The sequence below is a fragment of the Marmota marmota genome, unplaced genomic scaffold (genome assembly GCF_001458135.2).
Source record: "Marmota marmota marmota unplaced genomic scaffold, marMar, whole genome shotgun sequence".
Taxonomy (NCBI): Eukaryota; Metazoa; Chordata; class Mammalia; order Rodentia; family Sciuridae; genus Marmota; species Marmota marmota.
The window spans coordinates 18,053,412-18,069,204 of NW_025999998.1; the positions used below are offsets into that span (position 1 = coordinate 18,053,412).

Sequence of the window (15,793 nt, forward strand, 5' to 3'; positions counted from 1 at the left end):
GTGAGAGAGGAATGAATTTTGCAGTATCTGGAGATGTATATATTTTGTCTTCACCAATTGAAAAAGCTTGTGCTAGGCCCAGGGAGCAATGCAAGTAGAGGGGGACAGGAATGAAGCATAAGACTAGATCCTGACCTGAAGCAGTTCACTAAAGCACAGGCGTGGATGGATAGGTTCATAGAGTTATGTGGGATTGAGAGGTGATGGTGATGACATCTTTTTACTGGGCATCCCTCTGCTGGTTGCTATATAGATTTTTTTTAATCACCACTAAATGAGATTGGTATTGGCAGGGGCGGAGGGTGCTGGGGATTGAACCCAGGATCTTTACATGTTAGTCAAGCTAAATACCCAGCCCCATGATTTCCATTTTTCAGATAAGAAACTGAAGTTCAGAGAAATGAAGACAACTTGCAAAGACCACACATTAGTACATTTTATTGTGAGGATCTATGCTCATTTCTGCTTGACTTCACACTTCTCTTTTGCTCTGTGGCCTCTAATAGTGAAATATGTTGGATTTCAAAGAATGGACAATCATATGGTTCAGGAAGCTGGATTTTGAACATGCTAGAGGAAATCAGGCAAAGAAAGCCCTCTTCCTTCTTGTTAATGGTGCTGCTTGTGTTTTGTCATTTGGAATGAGAATACTTAAGCAATCACATTTAGCAAACTGAAAATCCAGAATTTGGGAGCTATCTCTAAAATTAAGACTAATAATTTCTGGGACTAACAAAACTTTGGTGGAGACTAGAGCATTTAAAATCTGGTTTATTCAGAACACCACTCCCTGTCCCCCTTCCCCGCAGTCTGTGCAAACTGGATAGGTTGAAGTTTCATCCAGCTCAGTAACCTCAGTGGAAAAACCAAGGCCACCATAAGATTTTCTGCAGTATTGTTCTTGACATGTGGCTTAGTTTTCTCATCTTCAAAATTAAGAGTGGACAAAATGAATTTTAAAGTGACTTTCCAGTCCAAAATTTGGTTTCCATAAAACTGTGGTGTCATCTTCAACGTTAGAAACTACTTACATTTATATTAAGAAAAAAGAAGAAAGGAAATGTATATAGGCCATCTGGAATTTTGAAGTAGACAACAAGATCTTTTATACTCCTTTTTGGCCTGCAGTGGTAATGAGGTTGAAGATTCCTTTTAAAGACAACTCTTTGTATTCTGTGTGTATATAAATAGGTATAGTTCCGTTGGGGCCTATCAAATTCAGCCTCTGCAAATAGATTGCCCTGCCAGACAGGACAGGTTTTTCCCATGTAAAAGGCAGTCTTGCTATTACTCAGACTTCCAGCAAATTAGGGTAACAGTAAAACCACATAGTCCAAGAAGGCAGTGCACTAGCCTTTGAGAAAGAACCAGACAATCTTTGTTCTTAATCCCTAAATTTTCATGACACTAAACTAAAAAAGTTCCTTTTATTTCTTCAGACAACCTGGGGTCAAACCTTCCTTCCTAATATATTTCCTTCGTTGTCTATCTTTTCCTAAATCAATTTTCAAAACCTCTTCTGATTTATATTCTTCAGGGCTGAGGATAGAGCACTTGCCTAGCAGGTATAGGGTCCTGGGTTTGACCCCCAGCACCACAAAAATAAGTGAATAAATAAATAACAGTCTTCTCTAACTGTACTTACCAGCACTAAAGATGTGTCTACTCAAGTTGTGAGTCAGAAGTATCTTGACCTAATCTTAATAAAGAGGTTAAAAACAAATACCCACTAGCTGGGTATGGTGGCACACCCCTGTAATCCCAGCAACTCGGAAGACTGAGGTAGGAGTACTGCAAGTTCAAAGCCAGTCTCAGCAACTTAGCTAGGCCCTAAGCAACTTAGCAAGACCCTGTCTCAAAATAAAAAGCAAACAGGGGGTTGGAGATGTGGTTCCATGGTTAGGCACCCCTGGGTTCAATCCCTGGTACCAAAAAGCAAAAAAAAGGTCCTGGGGGTGCAGTTTGATGGTAAAACATCCCTGGTTTCCATTTTCAGTACCCCCCCCCAACACACACACACACAAAAAAAAACCTTGGGGTTAAAACTGTGTCACTAGGAAATTCAGAGGCATATAGTCTGATCATGGTGTGGTGCAGCCATCCCACCCTACTCCGCACCAGCCAATATAGAAACTCTGTACCTACTAGATAGCATTCACCCTTCCCTGGACCTGGAAACTCCGCCCTACTTTCTGTCTGTATGAACTTGGCTACTCTGAGTGCCTCCCATAAATGGAGTCACACAGAGTCTGTTTGTTTGTGCCTGGCTTGTTTCAGTGAGCATGTTGCCTTCAGAGCTCCTCGTGTGGTAGCATATATTAGAATGACATTCCTTTTTAAGATGTGAATACTATCCATTGGATGTACGGTAGCTCACATTTTGTGTATTACTTCCTTTTCCTTACTGTTAAAATGATTTCTTTATTCTGATACTTCCATACAATCATGAACATGTTCCTTTGACTTTCAAGGGTATATATGAAATCTGTGTGTAAAATCAAATGTATTTCTAACACCATCATGTGGAATCCTTTTTTAAATGAGCATGAAATGGTGTTCCCGTATTTCTTCACTTCCATTTTTGTCTTAGTACCAAGCTGGAGTTGGTGTCTTTAAGCCCCACTGCTTTGGCCATGATTCCACTGTGGTGGCCACACTTGATGGAGCACAGAGGTGGCCCTGGGAAGAGAGCTCTTCAGCAAGATCACTCGTGCCCAGCCTGACCCTGCCAGTGTGCTCACTCCATCCTCTTCCTTTTTCTTTCTTGACTCTATTATATTGTCTCTGGGTTTGTGGGAAAGGATTAACCCAAGCCAGTGATCAGATTTTCCTTCACCCTTTCTAGCTGACATTTGGGGTTTAAAGAGAGATCTAGATGGAGGGCATAGGCCTTTAGTCTCTGTGTGTGTGCGCACACACACGTGGGCACAGACACATAGGTATATGTGTGAGTGGCTGTTTATCATCACTCTACAAGAATTCACCACAGTGAGAAACAGACTTAGTGACACAGTAAAGTGGGAAAGGGGGACCTTAGGGTTACAAAACACGAGTGGCAAAGTGCTATCATCTCTTACCTTCCTCTTTCTAAACTGCTCTTATTCTACATTACCATCTCTGTTTCCTTTCCAGCTTCCTTTGCTTTAGGTTTCTACTTCCTGAATAAGAATATAAAAAGTAGGGAACACATTTCTTTCTGGTGTCTAAATCCCACCCATTTGCAAGATTCAGGTCACTTGTAACCAAGGAAGCCTTTCTGAAACTTTTTTTTTCCTTCCTCCTAATGAGCTTTCTACTTCATGACATAGAGTGGGGGTAGTTCATCTTTCCTGCAAAGTGTGTAGGCAGAAAGGGCAGGTTTCTTTCTTTCTCCCAGGCTTTCATGTATCTTTGGAGGAGAGAACAATGAGAAAAAAGAGGAAAGATACTATTTCCATTAAGTGAAATGAATGCTCTATAAGTGACATTTTGTTTCAAAGTAGTATAAAGAGTAAATGAAAAAGAATTCTATAGAACTTTTTTATGACATCAAACTCAGGGGAAATCAGTTTTTCTATAGGTGACTATAGAAATCAAATTTTATTTTATTTCGTCTAACATAAAATTAGGAAGAGAGCATTGAACATTTCATTAATTATACTTCTGTATCTTCATTTCTATATTTTCAAATTGTATATAATTATAAAACATTGTATATTGTGTGTTTAGGTGTGTGCCACAAAAATACAATGTGTCACATCATATATATGTGATTAAACAGTAAAACGAATTGTAAAAAGAAAAATTCTGGTATTTGTTCTATTTATTGAGACTCTAGTGTGGCACGTGCCTATAATCCCAGCAGCTCCAGAGGCTAAACCAGGAGGATCATGAGTTCAAAGCCAGCCTCAGCAAAAAGCAAGGTGCTAAGCAACTCAGTAAGACCCTGTCTAAATAAAATACAAAATAGGGCTGGGGATGTGGCTCAGTGGTCAAGTGTCCCTCAGTTCAATCTCTGGCTACCCCTCCCCCAAAGTCTTTAGAATATTGATTTATTGCAGTTATATTTAAAAACTGATAACTGATTAACCATCCTTATAACTCTTAATTTTATTACTACCTTTAAAAGCTTAAAAACATCCTTATTTTAATTAAACTTATAAATGTACATTCTTTAAAAAAAATATTTCCACAGAATGCCAAAAACTATGAAGGGTGTAAAGTTTTACTTGATTTGAAAGTTAACAATTATTATGTATCCTACAGGGGGAAAAAATAAAAGACTCAGGGGCCAGAGAAGAAAGATAGTTTGTTACTTATAGTAATACCAGTAGTAAAGAATTGGTGTTTTTCATGTTGGTTTCTCAAGCCCTAATTGGCATGGGGCAATGCAGAGGGCCAGGTGAAAGTATATAAAACCTGGGTTGCATTTTAGGAAAGGAACCCTGAGCTAAGGGAGCATAAATCTTTTAAAGTAGGTTGTATGCATGCTATACTTTGCTCTAGGTAACATTGTCTTTCTCTACTTTGTTTTTTTTAGTGGGGCTGTAGATCAAACCCAGGACATCGTTCATGCTAGGATAAGCACTCCACCACTGCGCAATATTCAGCCCCACATTCTGAGAAGAAACTATTTGTAACCTAGATTCTAAATAACCAGCTAGGCTATTGGTCAAATATGATGTAGAAAAAAAGGCATTTTTATAAAAAGTCATAAGAAATCTTTCTCAGCAGATTAACTGGAAGACTATGCCACCAGAAGGTAAAGCCCACCAAAACTGTGATAGCAATAAAAACAACAGCATCATCATTTTGGAGTGCTTAATGTCTCCAGGAACTCTCCCAAGTGATTTACATATGTTAGCATAAGGAATCTCTATGAACACCCTACACAGAATATGTTGTCTTCCAGATGAGGAACCCAGGCATAAAGAAGTTACATAGTTTTCCCATGGTCATGTAGCTAAGTGAGCAGAAGACTTATGATTCAAACCCATGTAATCTGATACCCCAAATTTGTGCTGTTGCTTATCAAGAAAGAACCTCAATTAGAACAAATTTTAAAATAAATAAATACAAATTTAAAAAAGAACCTCAGAGAAGCTAAGTGAGTGACAGGCATCAGAGACAACCCTCCAAACAGGTCAAGAATGTGAGGGGCCCAGAGGCCAGGTACCCTGAGATCAAATAAAGCTACTGAGTTGCCAATGTTAAGAAAGAAGAACTCTACACAGAATGGCAAGGCCTCCGTCTTCAGTCTCATCTTCTTCCTGCTCCTTCTCTTGATCTGCTTCAGGTGATATGGGGGCTCCTTCCCTTGCTATCCTAAGTATCCTAAGACTGAATGGCTTTGGCCTCAAACACAGTAGTTGGTATTTTGCTCCATTCACAGTAGCCTCTGGTTCTCAGAACAATAGTCCTTGGAGTGTGGGTGAAATACAACCCAGAGTATTCACTGGGACTAGAAGCCAACTGAACAAACCTAGACCATGCTTCCTGTTGCAGAGGCACTAGGGTGTGGACCCTGATTCACCACCAGCTCTTTGTGCATGCCCATCCAGATGCAGAGATATGTGTGTATATCTTTCTAGGTATGTGTGTATGTGCAAGTGTAGTTTTCTTGTGAAAGAGTATTTCTACCATTTTCAAAAAATGGTACTGTAGGTAGAATTTTGCTATATTAATTTATAATTAGAAGTATATACTGTTCTTACTCTTATATTACTTTTCCTTTAATTATTAACAAAGGAATTAAGGAAAATGTAGCCTGAACTACATGTAGCTCATTTCTTTAAACTTTTTTTTAAATTTTCATTTTCTTCTCTATATAGTGGTGTTTTCCAAATTAACTTACTAATTTTGTAAGTTTATGGTACTGGGATGGATATGAGTTGTTAACGTCTGGTTCATTTTGAAATACAGAAGTATATGCTAGTCATATCTAATAGATTTTATTTTAAAATGTCACTATAGCTTTTCTTTTTTTATGTTGTAGGTCTTCTCGTGTTCTTGCTTATTTCAAACTGGAATCTAGATCTGATAATTAGTGGTTTGGAAACTTTGTACATGCATCTGCTCATGCAGTTATCACTGTGAAAATAGTTTTGCACTAGGTTATGACCTTTACCCCTACTTTATTCTCCCATCTGAATCTTACTACCTTGAGTTGTTGCACACAAAGAACATTTGGTGGTGGAATAAAATTCAAAAAGGGCCCTTTAACTTGCAGCAGCAAAGTAATCTAAAACATGGTGCCACAGCTAACTATATGGTGCTGGGCACTCTAACCCTTTCCAACCCATCATTCCTGTTGTTCTATTGCTCCTAATCTGTTTTATAAAAATGTCTCTCTCTCTCTCTCTCTCTCTCTCCTGGCCTGGCCCTAGGGATGGAAACCAGGATCTTGAACATAGTTTTCTCAAATTTAGATTGATAGTTTTTACATTATAAAAACCCTGATGTTCTTAGCTAAACCATGGGGTACATTATAATTGCTTTTTCCCCCCCATTATTGCATGACTCTGCTTTCCTTTGGAGTCCAAAATTATCTTCAAATTATCTTTCTAGTCCAAAGCTATTGCTTCATTTGCTTTGTTTTCAAGGTAGTTTATTACAAATTCAACCCTAAAATTCTGCCCATTTTTAAAATCAGTTTTCGGCATGTTGATTTCCATCAGTTATCCCATTAGTTTTACCTTCTTGAGGGCATCACTCCTAGAGCTTCTGGACCTGCTCTGGCCTGCTGTGGTTCTCCTTGGTTTCTTATGTGTTCAGCCTAGAATGTCCCTTCCCTGTGGTCCTGGGGGTTCCCTTTTCTTTCCTGGTGTGCTAGATCCATTTTTTGATTCTTACTATGACTTCCCCATTCTTGGTTAATGCTTAAGGTTTTTTTTGGTGGTAGGGTGGTATTTATGTTTTGTTTTGTTTTCAGTGCTGGGGATCATACCTGGAGTCCTGCACATGCTAAACAAGCACTCTACCTCTGAGCTACATCTTCCTCATCCCAATGATGAGGCATGTTCTCTAGTAGCTTGCTGAGAAAAGGTGCATAAGGACATTTTGAGACTTTGCCAGCCAGCAAATGTTTTTATTTTACACTTATATTGATTGGCAGCTCATCCGAGTATAAGAATTCTGAGCTGGAATTTGGTTTTCATGAGCACTTTGAAGGAATTGCTCTATTGTCTTTTGTTTTTTGTAGTTGGATTTGTAAGGTATGAAGACATTCTGCCTCTGAGTTCATTTTATGTGGCTTAGTTTGACCCACTCTCTGGAAGCTTGTGTGATAGTCTTTTTTTCCCAGTATTCTGTTATTTCATGACCGATTAATCAATGTATCTTGGTATGGGTCTGATTTTATCCATTGTACTGGGACTTCAGGGGATTTTGCAATTCCTTCATTTTTGGAAGTATTCTCAAATTATTTCATCAATGGTTTCCACCCCTGCTTGTGTGTGTGTGTGTGTGCATGTGTGTGTGGTGTGTGTATGGTACTACCAGGCATGGAACCCAAGGAGACTCTACCACTGAACTATATGTCCACCCCTTTTTCATTTTTTATTTTGAGACATATCTCACTAAACTGATCAAAAATTTGCAGTCCTCCTACTCAGCCTCCTGAGTGACTAGGATTACAGTGTGTGCCACCAAACCCAGCTATCTATCTATTTTTATTGAAAGCATTATCTGACTATATTATGAATAGTTTTCTTCTCCCCAAACAGCCCACTTCCTTTGAACTTTAAGATACTCCCAGGGTAAACAACACAGTTATTTTTTCTCTTGGCTTAGTTGGATTTCCCAGTAAATGAAACTCCTTCCTTGGCTTGACATGTTTCTGAGAACTGAGAGGGGCAGACTGGTTAGGAATGGGGAAGATGTTGTGCCTGTGATCCTGTTTGCTGGATGGGAACCCTGCCTTCCCTGGTGCCTGGTATGCCCCAGCCTGGGGACCTCTGCCAGGCTTGAGGTGGAGACCCACCTGCGCTGTAAACAGCTGCCAAGTCTCCCTTCAGAGCTGCAGGGTCTCTGGTTCCTGAGCCCTTTGAAGATCCTGTAGTGTAATTGGAGCTGGTTCCTCCAGTCAGGCAGGGATTCATGGGTCTGCTTAACCAGTTACTTCTCACCTTTTACTACTCCAATTCTGTTTTCTGCCTCCTCTCTCTCCCCCCAGGGTCATTGCCTGCCTTCACATTCCATCAAGTACTCAAAAGCACCCTTTCCTTGACCCAGAGGTTGTTAGTTTTGTGTTCAAACACTTGTAGCGACTCTGTGGTCACCAGAGGAGCACTTGATGTTTTTTTTATGGTCCTCTTCCTTGACCTGCTCTCCTAGTTATTAGAAGTATAAAAGAACAGAATCTGTTTTCTTGTTTTTAGAACTTAGTATCCTTATACTTCCTCGTTTTAGTTTTTTAAAGTCACAGATGAAGGGTCATTGCTTGTAGGTGCCGACTTTTCTTTGCATGGAGAATTATTTTGTTCCATTCCTTCCTAGGTAGTGTTTTCTAGTTAAACTAAAAATTTTTGGATGACTGAAGGTGCATTAAAATACTATATACCATGTGCAAGTTTTATTTCTCTTGAAACTTCTTTTCATCCTGGAATCCTTTCTGTGTGAAATTGTGTTTTCCCATTTCTTAGCCAATTTTTATGTGGGCAAATGTTCTAGGTGCTGAAAGTATGTTAATGGTTAATTAAAATTTCTTTTAATGATTTCCCTTCTGAATTTACCATGGTGGTAAATATATAAAATCAAAACATCTCTCATTAGATTGTGTGTTTGTCCTTTAAGTCAAATAGGAAAAGAAAATTGTTACAAAGAAATTAACTTTTGTACTGTTGTATGTTTTACTTACTTATATACCTCTACTGCTGCTTTTTATTTCTTCCTGTGGATTTGAGTTACCATCCAGAATCTTTTCATTTTAGTTTAAAGGACTCCATTTAGTACTTTTAGGAGGGTATTTCTGTTGGTGAATTCTCTTAGTTTTGTCTATTTAGGAGTGTATTACTTTCTCATTTTTTTGAATGATTTTGCTAATTATAGAATTTACAATTGATAGTCTTTTTCTTTCTGCATATTGAATATAACATCCACTATCTTCTGGTACCCATTGTTTTTTATTTGAAGTTGTTAGTGATTTTTCAGGACCCATGGAATAATCATTTTACATTTTCAAGATTCTTTGTTTTTCAACAGTTTGATTATGAAGAGCCTACGTAAAGGTGTTTTTGAGATTGTACTCTTTGGATCTCATTGAACTAGGATTTGTGATTTTATTTATTTTTTATTTTTTAAAGTACTAGGGATTGAACCCAGGGGCATTCTATGTCTCCAGCCCCTTTGCTTTAATCTTTTATTCTGAGATGGTCTAGATAAGTTGCTGTAGCTGGTCCCAAACTTTTGATCGTCTTGTCTCAGCCTCCAAATTTCTGGGATTGCAGGTGTACACCACCACGCCCAGCTGCAAATTAGTTTTTATTTGGTTTTAGTAGACTATTTTTTTCAGCAGTTTAGGTGTACTGAAAAATTTCATAGAAAGGACAGAGTTCCTACATACCCCCTCACTCTGTTTCCCCTATTATTAGCATCTTGCATTAGTATGGTATGTTTGTTAGAATTGAATCTGTATTTCTACTTTAAAAAAAATAGAAATACAGTGCTGGGGATTGAGTCCAGGAATTTGCATAGGCTAGGAAAGCATTCTGAGTTGCACCCTCAGGCTCCTTTGTGCATTATTATCAGTGTGTGTGTGTGTGTGTTGTGGGGATTAGATCTATGGCCTTGTACATGCTAGGCAAGTGCTTTACCACTGAGCTATATACCCAGCCCTAATCACTTAACTACTGATAATTCTCATTGACAATTCACTCTGTGTTTTATTCTGTGGGTTTTGACAAATGTGTAACATCAGTTAGCCACCATTTCAGTATCATACAGAATAGCTTCATTGCCCTAAAAACTGACCTGTGCCCTACCTATTAATCACTTCCTCCTTTCCCCTCCAAAACTGTAACAGACACAGATCTTGTTAATGTCTCTGTAGTGTTGACTTTTCTAGAATGTCATATGATTGAAATCATATAGAGTATGTAATCTTTTCAGACTGGCTTCTTTCACATAGCAACATGTATTCAAAGTTCCTCATATCTTTTGTGGCTAAATAGCTCATTTCCTTTTATCATTAGGTGGATGTATCCCAAATTGTTTATTCATTCACCTCTTGAAAGATATCTTGGTTACTTCAAAAATTTGGCAAGTATGAACAAAGTTGCTAAAAACATGCATATGTAGGTTTGTGTGTACATATCCATTTATAACTCATCTTGGGTAAGTACCAGGACTTTGATTGCTAGATTGAATGGTTAATCTACTCTTAGCTTTGTGAGAAACTGCCAAACTGCCTGCCAAACCAGCTATACCATTTTGCATATGTGGACTTCTTCAAGCTATTTGGATGTACAGATGAGTATTTTTAAAGTCAGATTTGGAAAGTTTTTAGTCATTATTCAGATATTCTTTCTGCCCCCGCCCCTCTTCCCTCTTCTCTACTCTCCTTCCTGGACTCTAATTGCTATTTGTTGGTCTGCTTGATGGTGTCTCAGTTCTCTGAGGCATTGTTTACTTTTTTTACTTTTTTGTTGTTGTTGTTGCTCCTCAGACTATATATATTCTCAGCTGGCCTGTCTTAAATTTCACTGAATTTTCTTCTGTCATTTCAAACTTGCTGTTGGAACTCCACAGCCAGCTTTTTTAGTCAGTTATTTTAACTGTGCATTTCCAGACTTCTGTTGGCTCTGTTTTGTAAATTCCCTTTACTAAAGTTCTCAGCTGGTTAAATGTCATTCTGAGTCTTTGTTTAGTTAAATCCAGTGCCTGGGCTTCCTTGGGGATCAGTTTTATTGACTATTTCTCCCCTTATATGTGGGTTGAACTTTTGTGGGTTTTTTGTTTTGTTTTGTTTTTTGCATACCTTGTAATATTTTTGCTGAAACTGGACATTTTATAATATGTCAATTTTAGCAAGCAGACCTCTACTCTTACCCTGCCCAGGACTTGTTGTGTTTGTTTAGTGACTTTTTGGATGAGTTTTTCTATATTTATAGTTTGAGGCCCCTGTAAGGCTCTGCTGTAGCTTCATGTTCTGCTAAAGATTGGGCAGGAATTGCTTAGGGGCACATTGTTGTTTCTTGTTTTGATGTTTTAGTGATGGAAATTCCTTATTTTACCAGAATTGTTTGCTTTCTAATAGTTAAGGTAGTTGGAAGAAAATGAGACAAGCAGCTTATTCAATTACAGGATTGTCATTAATATGCCAGTGAGCATTGGGAAGTTTCACAGTGAGGGTGGGATATGTTGGATTTCCAATCATCTTGAACATTAAACTGTCCCTTGTCACACATTTTGGGAAATGTTGCTAGAGCTTCCTTTCAAAATGCTCAGCCTATGGCTGGAGTTGTAACTTAGTGGTAAAGCACTTATTTAGCATGCAAAATCCCCAGGTTCGATCCCCTAACACTTCAGGTGTTGGGGGGAGATCCAAATGTCAGTATGTTTTCACACCTTTACCAACCACAACCTTAGCATTAGGAAAATACAATTATAGAGAAGCAAATTTTAAAAGATAGAAATCTGCCATAATTTTGAGGGGAAAAAAAGTACATCTATACAAAGAGAACCAGCATGCTTTCTTGTGTGCTGCAAGTACACATATAGTTATATCCTTTCAAGCATTTCCCTTTTCATTTCACAGACTTTTAAAAAAGCTTCAAGGGACATATTACCATCACTGGACGCCTGATTCACTGAAGAAAACTGGCAGTGAGAGGTACTCTGAAGGGGTGCAGGATGTTACCAAGAATCTCAGCACTTATTGATCCACACTTTCCTTAGTTCTCAATGGTAAAAAGTCTGAATACCTTTCTTAACATTATTCTAAACTAATAATGGCCAACTGTTTATTTTCATTTGTATTATTGATCTTCACAATTGACTTCCTAATGAAATATTTAAAGTATCAGTGTTAATTCTGCTGTTTAAAACTCATTTCAAATCTCTTTAAATCTAGTATGGTCAGAACTAATGGTATTTGATCTTTTTCAGAATAGCACCTATTAGTTATAGAACCAATTGTCAAGTTATAAAGTTGTTTTTAAAAAATGAAATAATACTTGAATTTTTTTAAAGCATTTTATATAGTAAAAATTAGAAAGTAGACAAAAGTTCTGTCATATACAGCTCTTGTTTTTCTGAGGGCTTAATAATTATAATTAGTACTATAATTATAATTAGTATTAATTAGTATAATCACTCAGTTTAGGAAATTCAGGCTGTATCTTCATATAGTGCCTGACATGGAACTGAGATTAAATGTAGGGTCACCCAAACACAGTCCCAAATCTGGTCTGGTTTTAGCTGAGCCCTTTGGTTCAGTTTGAAAACTCAGTTTACTTTCCCTTCTTTCAAAGATCCTTTGAAGTCCCTATCATTCCTGAACTTCTAAGTGTAGCCCTAATCCGAAATCAGGAAAAAGCCAAGTGGATATCTGATCTCTTCAGATCTTATGGCTGCTGATGCCACGTGGTGGACTTTAATAGATGTCAGGAAGAACTGAAATTAGTGTAACCATTTCAAGAAGAGGGTGTGCTAGCTTGTTTGGTGGCGCATGCTGGTAATCGAGTGGCTCAGGAGGCTGAGGCAAGAGGATCGTGAGTTCAAAGCCAGCCTCAGTAACTTAGTGAGGCCCTGTCTCTAAATAAAATATAATATAAAAAAGAGCTGGAGATGTGGCTCAGTGGTTCAATCCCCAGTGCCAAAAAAAAGAGAGAGAGAGAGAGAGAGAGAGAGAGAGAGAGAGAGAAGGTGTGCTAATTCTTACAATTGGCTTACTTTCAAAAACTTGCCCAGTGTGGACAGTTCAACAGGTAGATCGTCCACTATGTTTTGCACTTCAGTGTACCTGAGAGGTAAAGTGTTTATTGTGGAATATTTTAGAACATTAGGCCTGGGTGGGGTTGTTAGGTTTTTCCTCCTCCAACTTGTGGTTTTAATACTGGAGACTGTGGGTTTCCTGTAAAACTCCCTTTTTGCTGATTAACCCACTTTTGTTTTTGTTTTGTTACAGCCTCATAACAAATAGCACGGTTCTTGAGTTCTATATTTATAAAGATCATTTCTGTTTTTCTTTTAGTGCTGTTGGTCACTTTCAAGATGCCTTTGTACTTCTGGTAAATTCAAACTGGCAACTCTTAAGGCCACGCTGGACAGAAAATCAGAAGGAAGATCATTGGTGCTGGAAGCCTAGAAGATCACTTAGAGGAAAATCTCGGACTGTCATTTGAAATGCTGAGGAATTTATGGCGGAGGAGACTTTTTTCTTGTCCCACTAAATACTATTTTATGTTTCTTATTTTTTCCCTAATAACTTTCTCTGTTGTAAGGATTCATCAGAAGCCTGAATTTGTAAGTGTCAGACACCTGGAGCTTGTTGGAGATAATCCTAGTAATAATATTAATTGCACCAAAATTTTGCAGGGTGATGCAAATGAAATCCAGAAGGTAAAGCTTGAGATGCTAACAGTGAAATTTAGAAAACGTCCTCGGTGGACACCATCTGACTATATAAACATGACCAGTGACTGCCCTTCATTCATTAAGATGCGTAAATATATTGTAGAACCTCTTAGTAAAGAAGAGGAAAGCTTCCCAATTGCATATTCCATAGTGGTTCATCACAAAATTGAAATGCTTGACAGGCTCCTGAGGGCCATCTATATGCCTCAGAATTTCTACTGCATTCATGTAGACAAAAAATCAGAGGACTCCTTTATAGCAGCGGTAATGGGCATCGCATCCTGTTTCAGTAACGTCTTTGTGGCCAGTCAGTTGGAGAATGTAGTTTATGCATCCTGGAGTCGGGTTCAGGCCGATCTCAACTGCATGAAGGACCTCTACAGAATGAGTGCCAATTGGAAGTACTTGATCAATCTTTGTGGGTTAGATTTTCCTACTAAAACCAACCTGGAAATTGTCAGGAAGCTCAAGTCATTCATGGGTGAAAACAACCTGGAAACGGAAAAGATGCCATCTAATAAAGAAGAAAGGTGGAAGAAGCATCATGTGGTCATTAACGGAAAGTTGACTAATACGGGGACTGTCAAAGTGCATCCTCCACTCAAAACACCTCTGTTTTCGGGCAGTGCCTATTTTGTGGTCAGTAGGGAGTACGTGAGGTATGTGCTAGAGAATGAAAACATTCAAAAGTTCATGGAGTGGGCACAAGACACGTACAGCCCAGATGAGTATCTCTGGGCCACTATTCAGAGGATCCCTGAGGTCCCAGGCTCCCTGTCCTTAAGCCACAAGTATGACTTGTCTGACATGCAGTCAGTTGCCAGGTTTGTCAAGTGGCAGTACTTTGAAGGTGACGTTGCCCAGGGTGCACCTTACCCACCCTGCAGCGGGGTCCATGTGCGCTCAGTGTGTGTTTTCGGAGCTGGCGACTTGAACTGGATACTACGTAAGCACCACTTTTTTGCCAATAAGTTTGACCTGGACGTCGATCTCTTTGCTGTTCAGTGTTTGGATGAGCATCTGAGGCATAAAGCCCTGGAGATGTTAGAACACTGACCACTGAAGGCAAATTTTAGGAACAATAAGAAAAATACTCAAAACATACCCCCATCTGCTTTCTCTGCCTTGACAATAAGAAGGATTATATGGTGTCCTTTTTGGGGTGAGGATTCTCCTATAGTATCTAGAGTCAACATGAGGGGGGCACTTAAAGTGACTGGGGGCTGGATACGGTGACAAGGCATTGTGGAGGCGAGACCAGAATGGGGCTGGGAGAGAGGCCAATGTAGGAATCAGCCTCAGGGATTGTTAAAGAGCTCAGGGACTTAACAAAACGAGATTTGACTTGTGCCAAAATTATTTTAAGGATTTTAAATATAACAATTTTCCTGATATGAAGAAATTTATAGCAATAATCAATCAAGAATATAAATTTATCTCGGATATTATATTTGTTGGAATAAAAATTTGATTTTACTTTAAATGATTCTTATAAACATTTTACTTTCTGCTCTAAAATTATACTGTGTGGTGTGTCTGTAGTCCATCTTAAATAGGTTTGATTTAACATTATTATTTCTGACTTATTTTTGCTTATAACAACACACATATATTTTTAAAAGCAAAAAAAAAAAAAACGACAATTTCTATGCATCACTTGGATTATTAAGTTATTCAAGGCATCAGCAGGGTAACAGTGCTGCACCCCTGTCATCCTAGCTACTCAGGAGGCTGAGGTAGGAGGATTGCTGGAGCCCAGGAGTTTGGGACCAGCCTGGGCAACATAGTGCGATTGTCAAGGAAGGGAGGAAAGAAGGAAATTCAAGGTTTTGTTGTTGTTTGTTGTGTTTTATCTATTGTTTCTACAAAGAGTAATGCTTAATTTTCCCCAATATTTCTCTCTGTACTCTTCCCTACTAATTTCCCCAGACTCTCTATCAAGCTGTGCAAATTGTTAGAGCCCTTATATTGCTCTCTTGGTTCTCTGATGTGATCTGATTGCCAGTAATTATTAAATTATTACTAAGAACTTGGAAAAGGTAAAGCAGATCTGGGATGGATGGAGGAGAAGGAATCTAGGCTGTTTTGCAGGCACATGATCAGATTTTTTTTGTTTGTTTGTTTTTTTAGAGAGAGATTTAGTTTTTGGTGGACACAACTTCTTTATTTTATTTTTTTTTATTTTTATGTGGTGCTGAGGATCGAACCCAGCGCCCCACACATGCCAGGCGAGCGCACT

General features: G+C 38.5%; 1 protein-coding gene across 8 annotated transcripts in view; it reads left to right on the top strand.

The window, feature by feature from the left end:
* The window catches only part of Gcnt1 (glucosaminyl (N-acetyl) transferase 1), a 32,576-nt gene extending 17,566 nt beyond the window's left edge, over positions 1 to 15,010 (top strand). For 3 of the 8 annotated variants that reach the window (XM_015492945.2, XM_048806927.1, XM_048806925.1), the window contains exons 2-3: positions 11,735 to 11,883; positions 13,172 to 15,010. In XM_015492945.2, the coding sequence (XP_015348431.1) occupies positions 13,324 to 14,610 (1,287 nt within the window). In that variant the 5' untranslated portion in view covers positions 11,735 to 11,883; positions 13,172 to 13,323 and the 3' untranslated portion in view covers positions 14,611 to 15,010. Of the gene's footprint in view, positions 1 to 4,355; positions 5,276 to 10,169; positions 10,241 to 11,734; positions 11,884 to 13,171 lie in introns of those variants that run through there. The other 5 variants (XM_048806929.1, XM_048806931.1, XM_048806926.1 and 2 more) reach the window with 4 other exon arrangements.
* Positions 15,011 to 15,793: the final 783 nt, after the last annotated feature.